Here is a 13,662-nt window from a genome sequence, read left to right on the forward strand (position 1 = left end):
GCCGTGGTCGGTGGCATTTTCCTTCTGTCCCAGTATGAGCCTCGGCTCCCTGTGGTCTCCAATCAACATGCTGATTTGATGTCTATCCGCAGGCTACCTCTCCCGCAGAGAGGAGCTATGTCTCTCCTTCCCTGCGGCATTTACTACCGTTCTTTAGCCTTGTTGTAACTGCAAAGAAGTGCAATCTACTTTGAGGGTTAAAAGCAACAAAGGACTGATACAACACAACGTGTCGGAGTGCTGGCCATCTAGTTTAGTGTAACGTGCTACAATGAGGCTGACATCCTATACACAAGATATAGATGAACATGAGCTATAGATGGTCTGACAATAGCAGACAATAAATGTGAGGCCTGGTTCACATCTACGTACGGGCTGTTCTGTTCCCTCTCCGCATCAAAAACGCGGCAGCACTTTTCTCTCTGCATTTTTCGTGCGGAAACCACACAAACCCATTATAGTTTAAGGGGTCCACGGGTTTCCTTAGTTAACCGCTTCTTTATGCGGATTAGGTTTCCGTTTGGGGGTCCCCAAACAGAAACCTACGTGCAAAAGTGAATCGGGCTTTAGACCACATTGGACACATCGTCGGGAACCCAAACTCATGGCTAAAACTTTAGTGACCTCCAACTCCTATATGGTTGACTTCTAATGCCAGAAAGATCACATATGAATCAATGGCACAGTGTGCATGGTACCTGCTCCAAAAAGTCTATAGAAGATAAAGAAACAGGAACCTGTCAGGTGTTTTTCTACCTGAAACTTGCCCCAGTATATGTAGTATTTATCTGATCTTTCCTATGGTGTCCCTCACTAAGATTTCTGTTACTGAAAAGTCAAGTTATAATCTTTTAAATCCTCTAGAAAATCTTATCCACACTGCAGAAAAATATGCGCAACGGAAATGCTGCAATTTCCAAAAACCATTGCGTTCTTAGAAATTGCAGCATGTCAATTATAACTATGGAAAAGCTGGCAGTTTCCCTATAGGTATAATTGAAGCAGAAATTTCATAGAAGAAAACTTCTTTCCACTGCTTTGCTTTTTCACTGTGGCCTGCTACATGGGGCCTTATCTTAAAGGAACTACTCAGCCCAAAGCTGAATTTTTGGTACTGATGACTTATCCCAAGTAAAAGTTATCAGTATGTGATCTGTTTTACACTCAAATCTATGGAACATCTCATATATGGAAATAACTGCCAAAGCCCCAGGTGACATTGATTCCCACACCTACCATAGTACTGATCCCCTCACCAACTGCACTTCAAACTGTCCATTCTCATCTTTTGAACCTGTTACAGAAGAGGAAGTCTCCCAGCTACTTTCTTCATCTCGCCCTACGACCTGCAGTAGTGACCCCTTCCCCTCACACCTTCTCCAATCTCTGTTGCCTGCTGTCGCGACTTACCTTACTAAAGTATTTAACCTCTCTCTCTCTTCTGGAATTTTCCCATCCTCCTTCAAGCATGCTGTTATAACCCCGCTATTGAAAAAACCCTCCCTGGACCCATCATGTGCTGCTATCGACCCGAACGCCTGGTCTATTCACGTTTAATCTGCTATCTCTCTGCTAACTCTCTGCTTGACCCCTTACAATCTGGCTTCCGCGCTCTGCACTCTACTGAAATGGCCCTCACAAAAGTCTCCAATGATCTCCTAATAGCTAAATCTAATGGTGACTTCTCTTTTACTATTCTTCTGGACCTCTCTGCAGCTTTTGACACTGTTGACCATCAACTCCTCCTCACTATGCTCCGCTCAGTTGGCCTCATGGACACTGCGCTCTCCTGGTTCTCTTCTTATCTCTCAGACTGCACTTTCAGTGTATCATTTGCGGGCTCTGTTTCTTCCCCTCTTTCCCTTGCTGTTGGGGTTGCTCAGGGCTCGGTCCTAGGCCCCCTGCTCTTCTCTCTAAACAGCCCCCATTGGACTAACCATCGCCAGATTTGGCTTCCGGTACCATCTTTATGCTGATGACACCCAATTATAAACATCTTCCCATAACATCACCCCTGCACTCATACAGAACACCAGCAACTGTCTCTCTGCTGTCTCTAATATCATGTCCTCGCTCTATCTGAAACTAAATCTCTCTAAGACTGAACTACTACTGTTTCCACCATCTAATAGATCTGTCCCTGATATATCCATTGCAGTCTCCGGCCTTACTATAACTCCTAGGCAGCAGACCCGCTGCCTCGGGGTCATGTTTGACGCAGACTTTTCCTTCACCCCTCATATTGAATCACTTGCACGCTCATGTCACCTCCACCTCAAAAACATCTCCAGAATCTGCCCTTTCCTCACCAGAGATACACTGAAGAAACTTATTGTCTCTCTGATTCATTCTCGCCTTGACTACGGTAACTCCTTACTAATCGTCTTCCCCTCACTAAACTCTCCCCTCTACAATCTATTCTGAATGCAGCTGCCAGGCTCATCTATCAGGCTAGACGCTACAGCGATGCCTCTGGTCTGTGCCAGTTGTTACATTGGCTGCCTATTCATTATAGAATAAAATATAAAGTTATCACTCTCATCCACAAGACTCTCCATAATTCCGCACCTCCATACATTTCCTCCCTCATCTCTGTCTACCGCCCAACCTGTACTCTCCGCTCACTCAATGACCTAACACTTATATCCTCTATTATCAGAACCTCCCACGCTCGTATATAAGACTTCTCCCGAGCTGCACCACTTCTCTGGAATGCTCTACCCCGGACAATAAGATTAACTCCCAACTTCTACAGTTTCATATGCAAACTAAAGACACATCTTTTCAGACAGGCCTATCCCAATTCCTAATGTAAACCCTTCCGTACTATAATTAGAATCCCCAAAATCTAACCCTCCTCTGTCCCCGCTCCCACATTACCCCACATGATATGATGCCATCTCAGGCTAACTTTATATGTCCAAGCTCCATCCACATGTTACAGGACACCACTAGTGATGGCTCATAAAGTCTTATGTTTGTGTAATGACAGTAACCTCTATTACAGAAGTGTCTGACCTCTGTATAAGCAATGCTGCCCCTGCTACCTCTTGTGTCACCCCCTCTACCTCATAGATTGTAAGCTCCTGTGAGCAGGGCCCTCAGTTCCATTGTGTGAAATGACTTTCTTTGTAATATATCTTTCTGTCTGTATTTGAACCCTACAAATTGTACAGCGCTGTGGAATATGTTGGCGCTATAGAAATAAAATGTATTATTATATTATAAGTGGGGTTCAAGTGTCAGACTCTTACAAATAACAAACTGATGATCATCAGTTTGAAAAATCAGTTTGTCCATAAAACCCCTTTAACTAGTTACGGAGGTCATAGCCTGTGCTAGGTGACTGACATATTCCCCACTGTCAAACCTCTGCTTTATAGGGTGTGATTTAGTGCAATGACTACATAACTGGATGAAGCTGCTCCCAGCCCCCCCCCCCCCCCCCCCCCCCCGTGACTAGATAAGGTAAATATACATAAGGATAACTTGACTTTGGCAACAGCAGAATTATGATAAAGGAGAGCAGCCGAGACCTGTGATATATAGGAGAAAGGAGACAGGACTCCTAGGAGAGACAGTGAGAGTCCTGATTACTCCGCCACATACAATGAATGACAGCTCTCCCTGTACTAGCAGTGTACACAGAAGGTTGGATCGGGTAATGAGGACTCTCACTGTCTCTCCTAGGAGTCCTGTCAGAATTTATTCTTCTTTTCGCCCAGGAATCTTGCTCCAAATCATATACATCTATAGGATTCTCTCCTTCTATCATATCAAACCATATATCACAAAGCTCAGCTGTTTTCTCTACCGTTAGCTCCTAGACAGGGCAGTTAAATCCTCCAGCCACTGCATTTGGTTGGTGGACCCCTTTATAATGCAGAAGTTGCCCATTGCCAACATTGCTACCTTGTGCCTATTTCTCTTTGTAGTACTCTTGGCCTTGCTTTGAGCTTTTTCATCTGACCCTTGCCATGGTGACCCTACAAAGATAAGTACGAAAGCAACAATTTGATAAAAATGTTATAAAAAAAGGAGTTTTACCAGCACCTTGAGGCTGAAGAATCCATTGCCACTATTACATTGTGACATGAGCAATACTCAGAATGGCATCAATAGTGACATTGCTAGTAATAGGGACTATGTAATACCAGTTCTGATGTTGCATTGCCTCTTCTGTGTTAAAGGAAACCAGAAAAATAAATAATAAAATTGCTAACTTTTCAATGTACAATAAAAGCCTTCATTTATGCAGAAAGTGTAAAGTTACAGGCGCATAGTTAGAAATAAGGCTGCACTACTGAGAGAGTCTAGTGGGACATGGGGCCTAAAAACATAGGGGATGTCTCCATGTTACATTTGCAGGACCAAGTATAGAACAACATTGGATAGGCCAGGGGTCTACGATTCTAAATGCCATCTAGATATTTTTATTGTATTTTATAGTTCTTATGATCTTTTACATTGCGAGATTTTGTAAAACAGCTTTGACCTTTGTTAATATTTGAAGGTCAGACTGCAAATTTTTAATTTATTCCAGTATAATTATTGGCTGACTGTGCATTTTAGTCATCTGTCATGGGTTAAAAAGGGGGTTAAGGAAGGCATGCTGCAGAGCCCAGGACTGCCAGGCCGGCTCCTCTCTGCTGCATTGTCAGTCTCTGCTCAGCTGCGAATTTCCCCCTCCCGTCTCTCATTGTGGCTGAGTCTTATCAGCATCTTGCAGGCTTGCCATCAGTATGCACCTCATTATCCCTACAATAATGTCCTCTGAATGCAAATAGATCGGCAGCCGGCATGGAGCCCCCCATGCAGTTGACTGGATGTACAAATTTCCATCAGGCGCTGCTCTGTGTAATTCCCCCACCTTCCTGCGGTTAGTTCTTGCTGTAGTAGATAATGTTACAGCATCTGTGTGTGTCTTTCGTGGGGCTCCCCTATCTGGGTTTGTGGAAGCACCTGCTTGTCATTCAGGACACCTAGGAGTGTGGGATCCTTACTGCTAAAACAAGAATTACTGCCTTTGTCAATATTTTTTTTAGTAAATCGTATATGATATATATGTGTTCATCACCAACGAAGACAATGGAAACGATTACATAATAATCTCCTTGGTTATACTTGAGGACACAAACTGTGACCTTGGTTTTTTGTTTGTACCGACATATACCATGTGTTAGTTTATTCCCAAAGTTTGTTTCCTGCACTTTATACCACTCCAGGATGGCGTTTGTCATATGATTTATGTTAATAGACCCTTTTTGGTTACGTCTAGACCCCATATATTATCCTATGTGACAATGTGTTCAACGGCATTTGACAGTCTATATTATAGTTCATAAAAAGCTGGTATTAAACACCAAAATGCGTATTTAATAGTCTGCAATGTCCCATTGATTTCTAATTATAAGTTGTTGTTGTTTTACACCGCTGATTAAAAAAAACAACTCATAAACCTTTAAATAAATTGAGACTGAGCCCCACCGTAGGCTACATCCATACATCTGTGTGCATGTGCCTGGTCTGTGATAAAATGCACGGATGGCACATAGATATGGCGGATATCCATGTGATACCCATGCCTCATTTCATCTAGCCTGAGCCGCAAAATGGATAAGCCAAGGTCTTGTCCTGAGTGCCCGGGCACAGGCTCAGACTGGCTCCATCGGGGTAGCAGTGAATCTCCCGAGGGCCCCGTGACTGATCTGTCAGAGAATCAAAACAATGGGCTATGAAGTTTACCTGATTCACCCACCACACAATGCATGCAAATTTGTGGGGCCCCAGAGATCAAGAGGCCCACTGTCCACAAACCAACTGGCAGGTTTTTTGTTTTGTTTTTTCATTTGCCTGGGCCTTACAGCTTACGTGACTAGTAAGTGTTGGGACCACCAAAGGGGCAATAAACTGTTTGTGAAGGACTAAGGTGGCAGCATTTAGAGGGGACAGAAATGCCAGATCTGCGAAGAATGGAATATGAGGCAGAATACAGATGAATACGATGGAAATTACAGAGGACTATATGTTTGATGTTGCAAGGACTTATATTTCAAATATGATTAAACATGGTAGGGGGAGTTCCGCAACAAAGGTCTTGGGCAACAGTGCGTCCTGCCTTCAGAAAGTTTGGGAACCGCTGAAGTAGAGGACTTTCTGGTTTCCAAATGGACCTAGAACTGCTTGATACCCATAATTGACCCTTTAAATAAATAAACAATAACCCAAAGTGCTTATTTGTTGGGTGATGCTATAATTTTTGTGTTAGATACAAAAAGCAAGACACATCACCCCGTGTTAGCAGAGCAATAAGCTGCCAAAAAATTAAAATTGTATGGGGTTGAACAATTCATTCTTCTGGTCTGCTACACATAAATGCAGCAAACAAGTAAGCACAAAATAGGGAATCCTAAGGAACATCCACTTCCGATTATTGCTGCTTTGTTGACTTGTGTAAAGGGGCCTTAATAAATGTATCTAGACGGTAACCTCGGACATAGTATATACAAATGCATAAATATGTACATGGTTTTTGACCTTGCTTCAGAAGTTAGTGCCAATATAATCTACAGTATTTCTTTATCTATAGTGTTCTATAATGTAACAGATTTTTAGAAATTCTTGAGACACCATGCTTACCCAATACTTTGCTCTACAAATGAGAACACTTTGAAATATTCTTTACTAAGCAGAAGATCTGAAGAGGATAATTCTGGCGACCGTCAATAATCACCATGTCTATCTGATCCCTTGTGTCGCAGAACCAAGCTGAAGCTCATTATAAGGGTCACAAACACGCAAGGAAGCTCAGAGCTTTAGAGAATGCACGGCACAAGCAGAAGCAGCATGGTAGTCGGGAAAGGGCAGCACTGCCCCCAGTGGACACCAAAAGGAACACAGATCCTCTCGCTGAAAGTAAGATTTTCTTTTCTGTACATCTCCGAACCTTTTTCAATTTTTAGTTATATTAAATATTCCACTGAAAGAGACTAGTATGAATGGCTTATCTCGCCATAACTAATATATTCTTTCCTTTGGTATAAAGCTACATACACTGTATTACGTGGCATCTAGACAGAGGATGTGACTTGTATCCTCATTTATCCCCCAAACCAAGTTATTGATTGGGTTTCTTAAAGTAAGCAACCATTACTTACTTGCAATTCCAATAGACCATAAGTCAAGAAACCGTGAATGTAGCACAAACCTAGTTCTCAGATTTTGTGTTTGGGGGTTTAGCAACAAACTGTATTGATAACATAGCTATGGCATCAGCAGTTTTGGGAAAAGTGCACATCGCCCCCGATTCCATCAGTAGATGTCAATTGGGTACCAGAGCACTGCTCCACCAGGTCCCTGATGGTCGGGACTTGTGGGCAGTTATTTCCGTTTCAACCATGATTTGCAGAACTATGAATAACCCTTTAGTACTACACCCCAGCTCTGATAGATTCTTTACAAATCTACCTAAGAACATTACAGCATTAAAGGGAATTTCTGGGTTTACTGTATTGATGGCCTGTTCATAGAATAAGTCATCAAGATCTGATCAGCCAGTGTGTCAAACCCTGACTGATCAGTTATTTGAAGGGGCGGTCAAGTGAACAAAGTGGGAAACAGCTGTAATACCCTGAGCAGCCACTAGTATGTCATAGCATGAAGTACTAATGAATGAGCTCAATGGCTTCAAGGAAAAAGGATGTTATTGTACCGTGTTAGCCAGTGGGTATGAAATATAAAAAAACAAAAAACTTGAGAGTCTTCAGTAGTTGATACCTTTTTTAACGGCTAACTAATAATGATGACAGATTACAAGCTTTCGAGGCTCTTTGCTTCTTCTTCAGGTATAGTTAAAACCATGTCTATGGCTTCCTCAAACATCTGATCAACAGTGATGGTGAGAGTCAGGCCCCATCGATCTGATATTGAATAGACCAATAGTGTGAACCTAGAGAATCCTTTTATTATTAAAAAAAACCCCTCCATAACACCAGACCACCGTTCTGTTGCCACAGACCCCTAAATTAATAGCTCCTAGCAGCCCCCATCCTCAAGCATAGGCTTCTAATCCAGACAACCCTTCTCTATGGAAGTCATATCAAGATGCATTCTGTTTCACTCTGTAACTGTAATAACGAAAATTCATTCCACATATCCCAAAATGCTCCATAAATGTCCACCAAACACAATAATGAAAAGCCTCAGAACACCGAAACCAATGAAGCATAGGCGTAAAGCTGGTCGTACGGTTCTAATAAAGAATTACTTCATATTTAACACTTACATTAATTCCAATCTCCAGATCTTTCTTACATAACCCGAATTATCCTTCTTGCTCATTCATCTACTCTAAAAAATATATATATATCAAGCTTTACGGTAATACAAGGAAGAGAATCCCCTTTGATGTCCGTCATGGATGTTAACACATCCCGTGTCGGAGGATGGAGATAAGCCCAGAGAAGAATTTGTTAATTGCTTTTGAACTTGGTGCTGGAGATAATTGCCTGATTGTCCCAGCAGGGATCCCGTCCCCATTGTGCCCGACACAGGAGGAAAAGCTGCTCAAAATTGCACCAGTTCTCCTTCTCAGCTCCAGCTTTTACTGGCACAACTGGTAAATGCTGCAGCTGAGGAAGGGAAAGGAAAACAAATGTAACCTTCTACATATGAGAATACCATATCTCCATTCTTCAAGGTGACATTGGTATCTACAGTATAGAACACTAATGTAGGGTATATTACAGCTATAATTCTTTTCTTAAAGGTGAACCCACACAAATTCACTATAACAGTAAGGTGTAAAAACAATGTTGAGCTATTTGAGTCCTACTAGAAGAAAAATATAAAGGCTCTTAAAGAAGACATTTCATATCCTTGGGCACATGTGGTTTTATACACTGCTAGGAAGCCAATTGCGCTTTTCCGTTATGTGCCCCAGAGATGGAGATATCACTGCCATTATAATGGCACCAATGTCTACCCACTGTCAGAAGGGCGTCCCTGACAGTCTAGCTGGGCTGTGAGGAATGCCTCTCCTGACAGTACTCGTCCATAGCCCTGTACTAGGGGGCGTTCTTCACAGCTTAACATCATTGCTGGGTGGTAGGGACACCCCCTCTGACAGTACAGGGCTATGAACAAGTCCTGTTGTGGGAAGGGTTTCCTCACAGCCCAGGTAGATTGTCAGGAACGCCTTTCTGACAGTGGGTAGACATCGGGCACATAACAGGAAAGCTGACAGTGCGCACTGTCGGCTTTCTAGTGGTATATAAAACCGCATGTGCCCAAGGACATGAAAGGTCCTCTTTAAAAGGAGTTTGTTATCATAACTCAGCATATCGACCTAATCTTGCAGATGGATAGGGTCACCTGAATAAAACAGTATTTTCTCCTCGTGAATTGGCGCCTCTATTTCTGAGACATCACTATCAATATGCAAATGAGCCCTGTGGAGCAACTGGGGTATTGCTGCTTATTTCTTTGAAGTTATAAATAAACATATATATATATATATATATATATATATATATATATATATATATATATATATATATAAATAAATTATTATTATTATATTGAAGTTACGAAGGAATTGCTGCTTATCTCTTTGAAGTTATGAGGGTACTGCCACTTATCTCTTTGGAGCTACACGGGTGTGCCATTGCTCCAAAGAGCTAGTTTCCAAATTGAAAAAAAAAATGTGAATTTCAGCAGCAGAGGGGAAAGTAGTGTTTACTTGAAGTGACTCTAACCTATCTGGATTGATGTGCTGGGATCTGGTGACTCTATTTTAAAAAAAAAAAAAATTACAGGCCAAATTCCTGAGGCTGCACTACTAAAACTGATTATGTTTCGATTTTTTTGAGTTCTGTTTGGGGCTCTGTTGCCATTAAGTCCTTGGGCAAGCTTTATCGACTAGCTGGTGCCCCATATTTATTATAAGGGTTAACACAGACCTATATTAGATACATCTTCTGCCTTCAGAGCTTCAGGATCTCAACACTGTACCAGAAAGGAGCTGTATAGACTTCAGCTATAATTTTCACCAGTTTGGAAAATCTTTTTAATCATACATTTTAATGAATACATTTTGCATCATAAATCCACCTCTCCCCATGTAAAACCACCAATCTACCAATAACTGGTCTGCGTATGTGTGGATATGGGTGTATTTGGTGATTTGAGTCCATACAAGGCTTTTATTTCAAGAGTGGACCTAACAGAGATCAGCAGGGTACATGTTGCCATCAGAAACTACACTCACCGGCCACTTTATTAGGTACACCATGCTAGTAACGGGTTGGACCCCCTTTTGCCTTCAGAACTGCCTCAATTCTTCGTGGCATAGATTCAACAAGGTGCTGGAAGCATTCCTCAGAGATTTTGGTCCATATTGACATGATGGCATCACACAGTTGCCGCAGATTTGTCGGCTGCACATCCATGATGCGAATCTCCCGTTCCACCACATCCCAAAGATGCTCTATTGGATTGAGATCTGGTGACTGTGGAGGCCATTGGAGTACAGTGAACTCATTGTCATGTTCAAGAAACCAGTCTGAGATGATTCCAGCTTTATGACATGGCGCATTATCCTGCTGAAAGTAGCCATCAGATGTTGGGTACATTGTGGTCATAAAGGGATGGACATGGTCAGCAACAATACTCAGGTAGGCTTTGGCGTTGCAACGATGCTCGATTGGTACCAAGGGGCCCAAAGAGTGCCAAGAAAATATTCCCCACACTATGACACCACCACCACCAGCCTGAACCGTTGATACAAGGCAGGATGGATCCATGCTTTCATGTTGTTGACGCCAAATTCTGACCCTACCATCCGAATGTCGCAGCAGAAATCGAGACTCATCAGACCAGGCAACGTTTTTCCAATCTTCAATTGTCCAATTTCGATGAGCTTGTGCAAATTGTAGCCTCAGTTTCCTGTTCTTAGCTGAAAGGAGTGGCACCCGGTGTGGTCTTCTGCTGCTGTAGCCCATCTGCCTCAAAGTTCGACGTACTGTGCGTTCAGAGATGCTCTTCTGGCTACCTTGGTTGTAACGGGTGGCTATTTGAGTCACTGTTGCCTTTCTATCAGCTCGAACCAGTCTGGCCATTCTCCTCTGACCTCTGGCATCAACAACGCATTTCCGCCCACAGAACTGCCGCTCACTGGATGTTTTTTCTTTTTCGGACCATTCTCTGTAAACCCTAGAGATGGTTGTGCGTGAAAATCCCAGTAGATCAGCAGTTTCTGAAATACTCAGACCAGCCCTTCTGGCACCAACAACCATGCCACGTTCAAAGGCACTCAAATCACCTTTCTTCCCCATACTGATGCTCGGTTTGAACTGCAGGAGATTGTCTTGACCATGTCTACATGCCTAAATGCACTGAGTTGCCGCCATGTGATTGGCTGATTAGAAATTAAGTGTTAACGAGCAGTTGGACAGGTGTACCTAATAAAGTGGCCGGTGAGTGTAGAAGTAGTGCAAGCTCAGGCTTTGGCCTTGCACTTCAAGCATAGAATTAATATACTTGGAAATTATTTTCACATGTTTAACACAAACACTGAACTAGTGAAAAAAATGGAAGAACTTCAGTAGCCAAGTCCTTATAACAATGTCTATGTTCAAGTACTTCTACAGCTCGGCCAAGTCACAGGGATCAATCTGATCCCCATCAATATCTGCACCCTGTTACTCAAAGTATATTCACATGGATGAAGGCGATGCAGAATTGGGAATAGAGAGGGAGTGCTGCAGTAGGGAAATGAGGTTCCCTTATCACCGGAGCCCTGTAACTTTATTCACGGATAGCTTGGCACAGGAATAACAAGGCCTTAGACAGAATTAGGGGGAGTTCTCCTTTAATTATAGTATCAAATAACTTGCATTTTGCCAGATTTTTACAAGCGATGTATCTGTATTGAGTTATCTGTTTTATAGATTTAGAAACACAGAGTGAAATTGGAAGGCTCAGTGAAGCTGAAGGTGAAGCAGAGGGCAGTCCGCGCACCCCAACTCCGGAGCCCTCCAGTGCAGACCAGGAAGAGGAGTGTAGCTCTCCAGAGACTTCCGACAGCTCTGCTGAACTACAGGACACGGGGTCCCTGGTTCCAGATGCTCCATACAGTCCTGAGAAAGGTTCAGAGGACAGCTGTACTTCAGCTCAGGACAGTGAGAAGGATCGTAAGAATAGGGAACACTTGTACTGTGCCACATGTAAAGTCACTGTGAACTCAGCGTCTCAACTAGAGGCTCATAATGCCGGTAAGTAATACCTGTGTGATATTAGAGAGAAGTAAAAATGTACTGTCCGATTGGGTCCTATCCTGTAATGGGTTGACATGAACAACAAACCTATCCTCTCCTTTTCAATCCCCTGCGGTTCCAGTGCCGCTGCTTTAGTGGTCCCCTCAGGTCTCTGCTTACTTCCTCCAGCCATTAATACCTTTCATCATTCATGTGACCCTAGTAGTGATATTAACATGTATGGACGTGATGGTGAGGAGTGATATTGGGGCCATTTTAACATCTGCTGCAAAAAATTCTCCTTATGCCTACAAGGGAGGTGAGAGCTCATACCACATGGACCAATAATGGTTTTCCTCATATCTCTTCTGCTTCCATCCCAGCCTTTCTACACTCAACTAATAAGGTGAAGGCTTTTGATCACATTTACTACAATGTGCAACAAATGATCAGTGAAGCCTTGTCTTTCCTCTTCTGTGCCAAGGCAGCTTTGTGAGGTCCCCTGTGCTGCTGATCCAGGATGTGGTCACACTCTCTATGGCCGCCAACGTTATGCCCCCAACCATTAGCACATGCTCTGGAGCACCCAGTAGGATCCCACACAAACACATGGAGAACATACAAACTTCTTACAGATGTTGCCCTTGGTCGGACACACATAAGCAGAACCTTGCTATACATACCTTAGCTGGTGCCGGAACTCATAACACATAGCTTAGCTGCTCCAGAGCCATATAATACACACCTCAGCTGGTGCTGGAGAACCTTATACTGCTAATTCTGGTATAAGAAACCTCTATTTTTCATCACCCAAGATACTCTTTTATTTTTATGGCAATGTAGTTACATGTGGGCTTTCAAAAAACTCTCTTAAAAAAAAAAAAAAAAATTGTTTGTTTTGGGTTTCCATATTCTGAGACCTATACATTTTTTTTAATTTTTCCGTCCTGGCTGTCGCAACGGGACCCCAAGTGTCAGTTCCGGCCGGACTTCCATCATGATTGCACATTCTGTGCTTCTCTACGTGGTAATTAATCACGTTTCTCACGTACTTGAAAATGAAGGAAGGAGTTAATGATCTTATGGCCAAGTAGGTAGAAATAAATAGTATAAATTCATCCCACAGTATTCCTCGTTATCATGCCCCGCACTATGAAATTCTCATATTACAACTTTTTGAGCTTATTTGTTCAAAATTTTGACATTACCCATTGCATTTTTTGGCTGGGAAAGTGGAGACGCCTGAAATGCAACTTTTTAGAAAGTAGCAAAAATTGTAGTAATCTTACTCCAGTAATGGAGGGGGCAGAAATTGGAGTAACATCTAAGGGCAGAAGAAGACTTACAGATGCGCCTAATTTTAAACATGTAATAAATTTGCTACAACTTACACTAACAAAGACTGTAG

The 13,662-nt window shown here is 42.5% G+C and overlaps 1 protein-coding gene across 2 annotated transcripts in view; it reads left to right on the forward strand.

Moving 5' to 3' along the window:
- ZNF385C (zinc finger protein 385C) overlaps nt 1-13,662 on the forward strand; it is a 124,347-nt gene that overhangs the window by 107,417 nt on the left and 3,268 nt on the right. For both annotated transcript variants that reach the window (XM_075278304.1, XM_075278305.1), the window contains 2 exons: nt 6,762-6,915; nt 11,949-12,272. In XM_075278304.1, coding sequence (XP_075134405.1) covers nt 6,762-6,915; nt 11,949-12,272 — 478 coding nt within the window. The remainder of the gene's footprint in view (nt 1-6,761; nt 6,916-11,948; nt 12,273-13,662) is intronic.

This window comes from Leptodactylus fuscus, chromosome 6, assembly GCF_031893055.1.
Source record: "Leptodactylus fuscus isolate aLepFus1 chromosome 6, aLepFus1.hap2, whole genome shotgun sequence".
NCBI lineage: Eukaryota > Metazoa > Chordata > Amphibia > Anura > Leptodactylidae > Leptodactylus > Leptodactylus fuscus.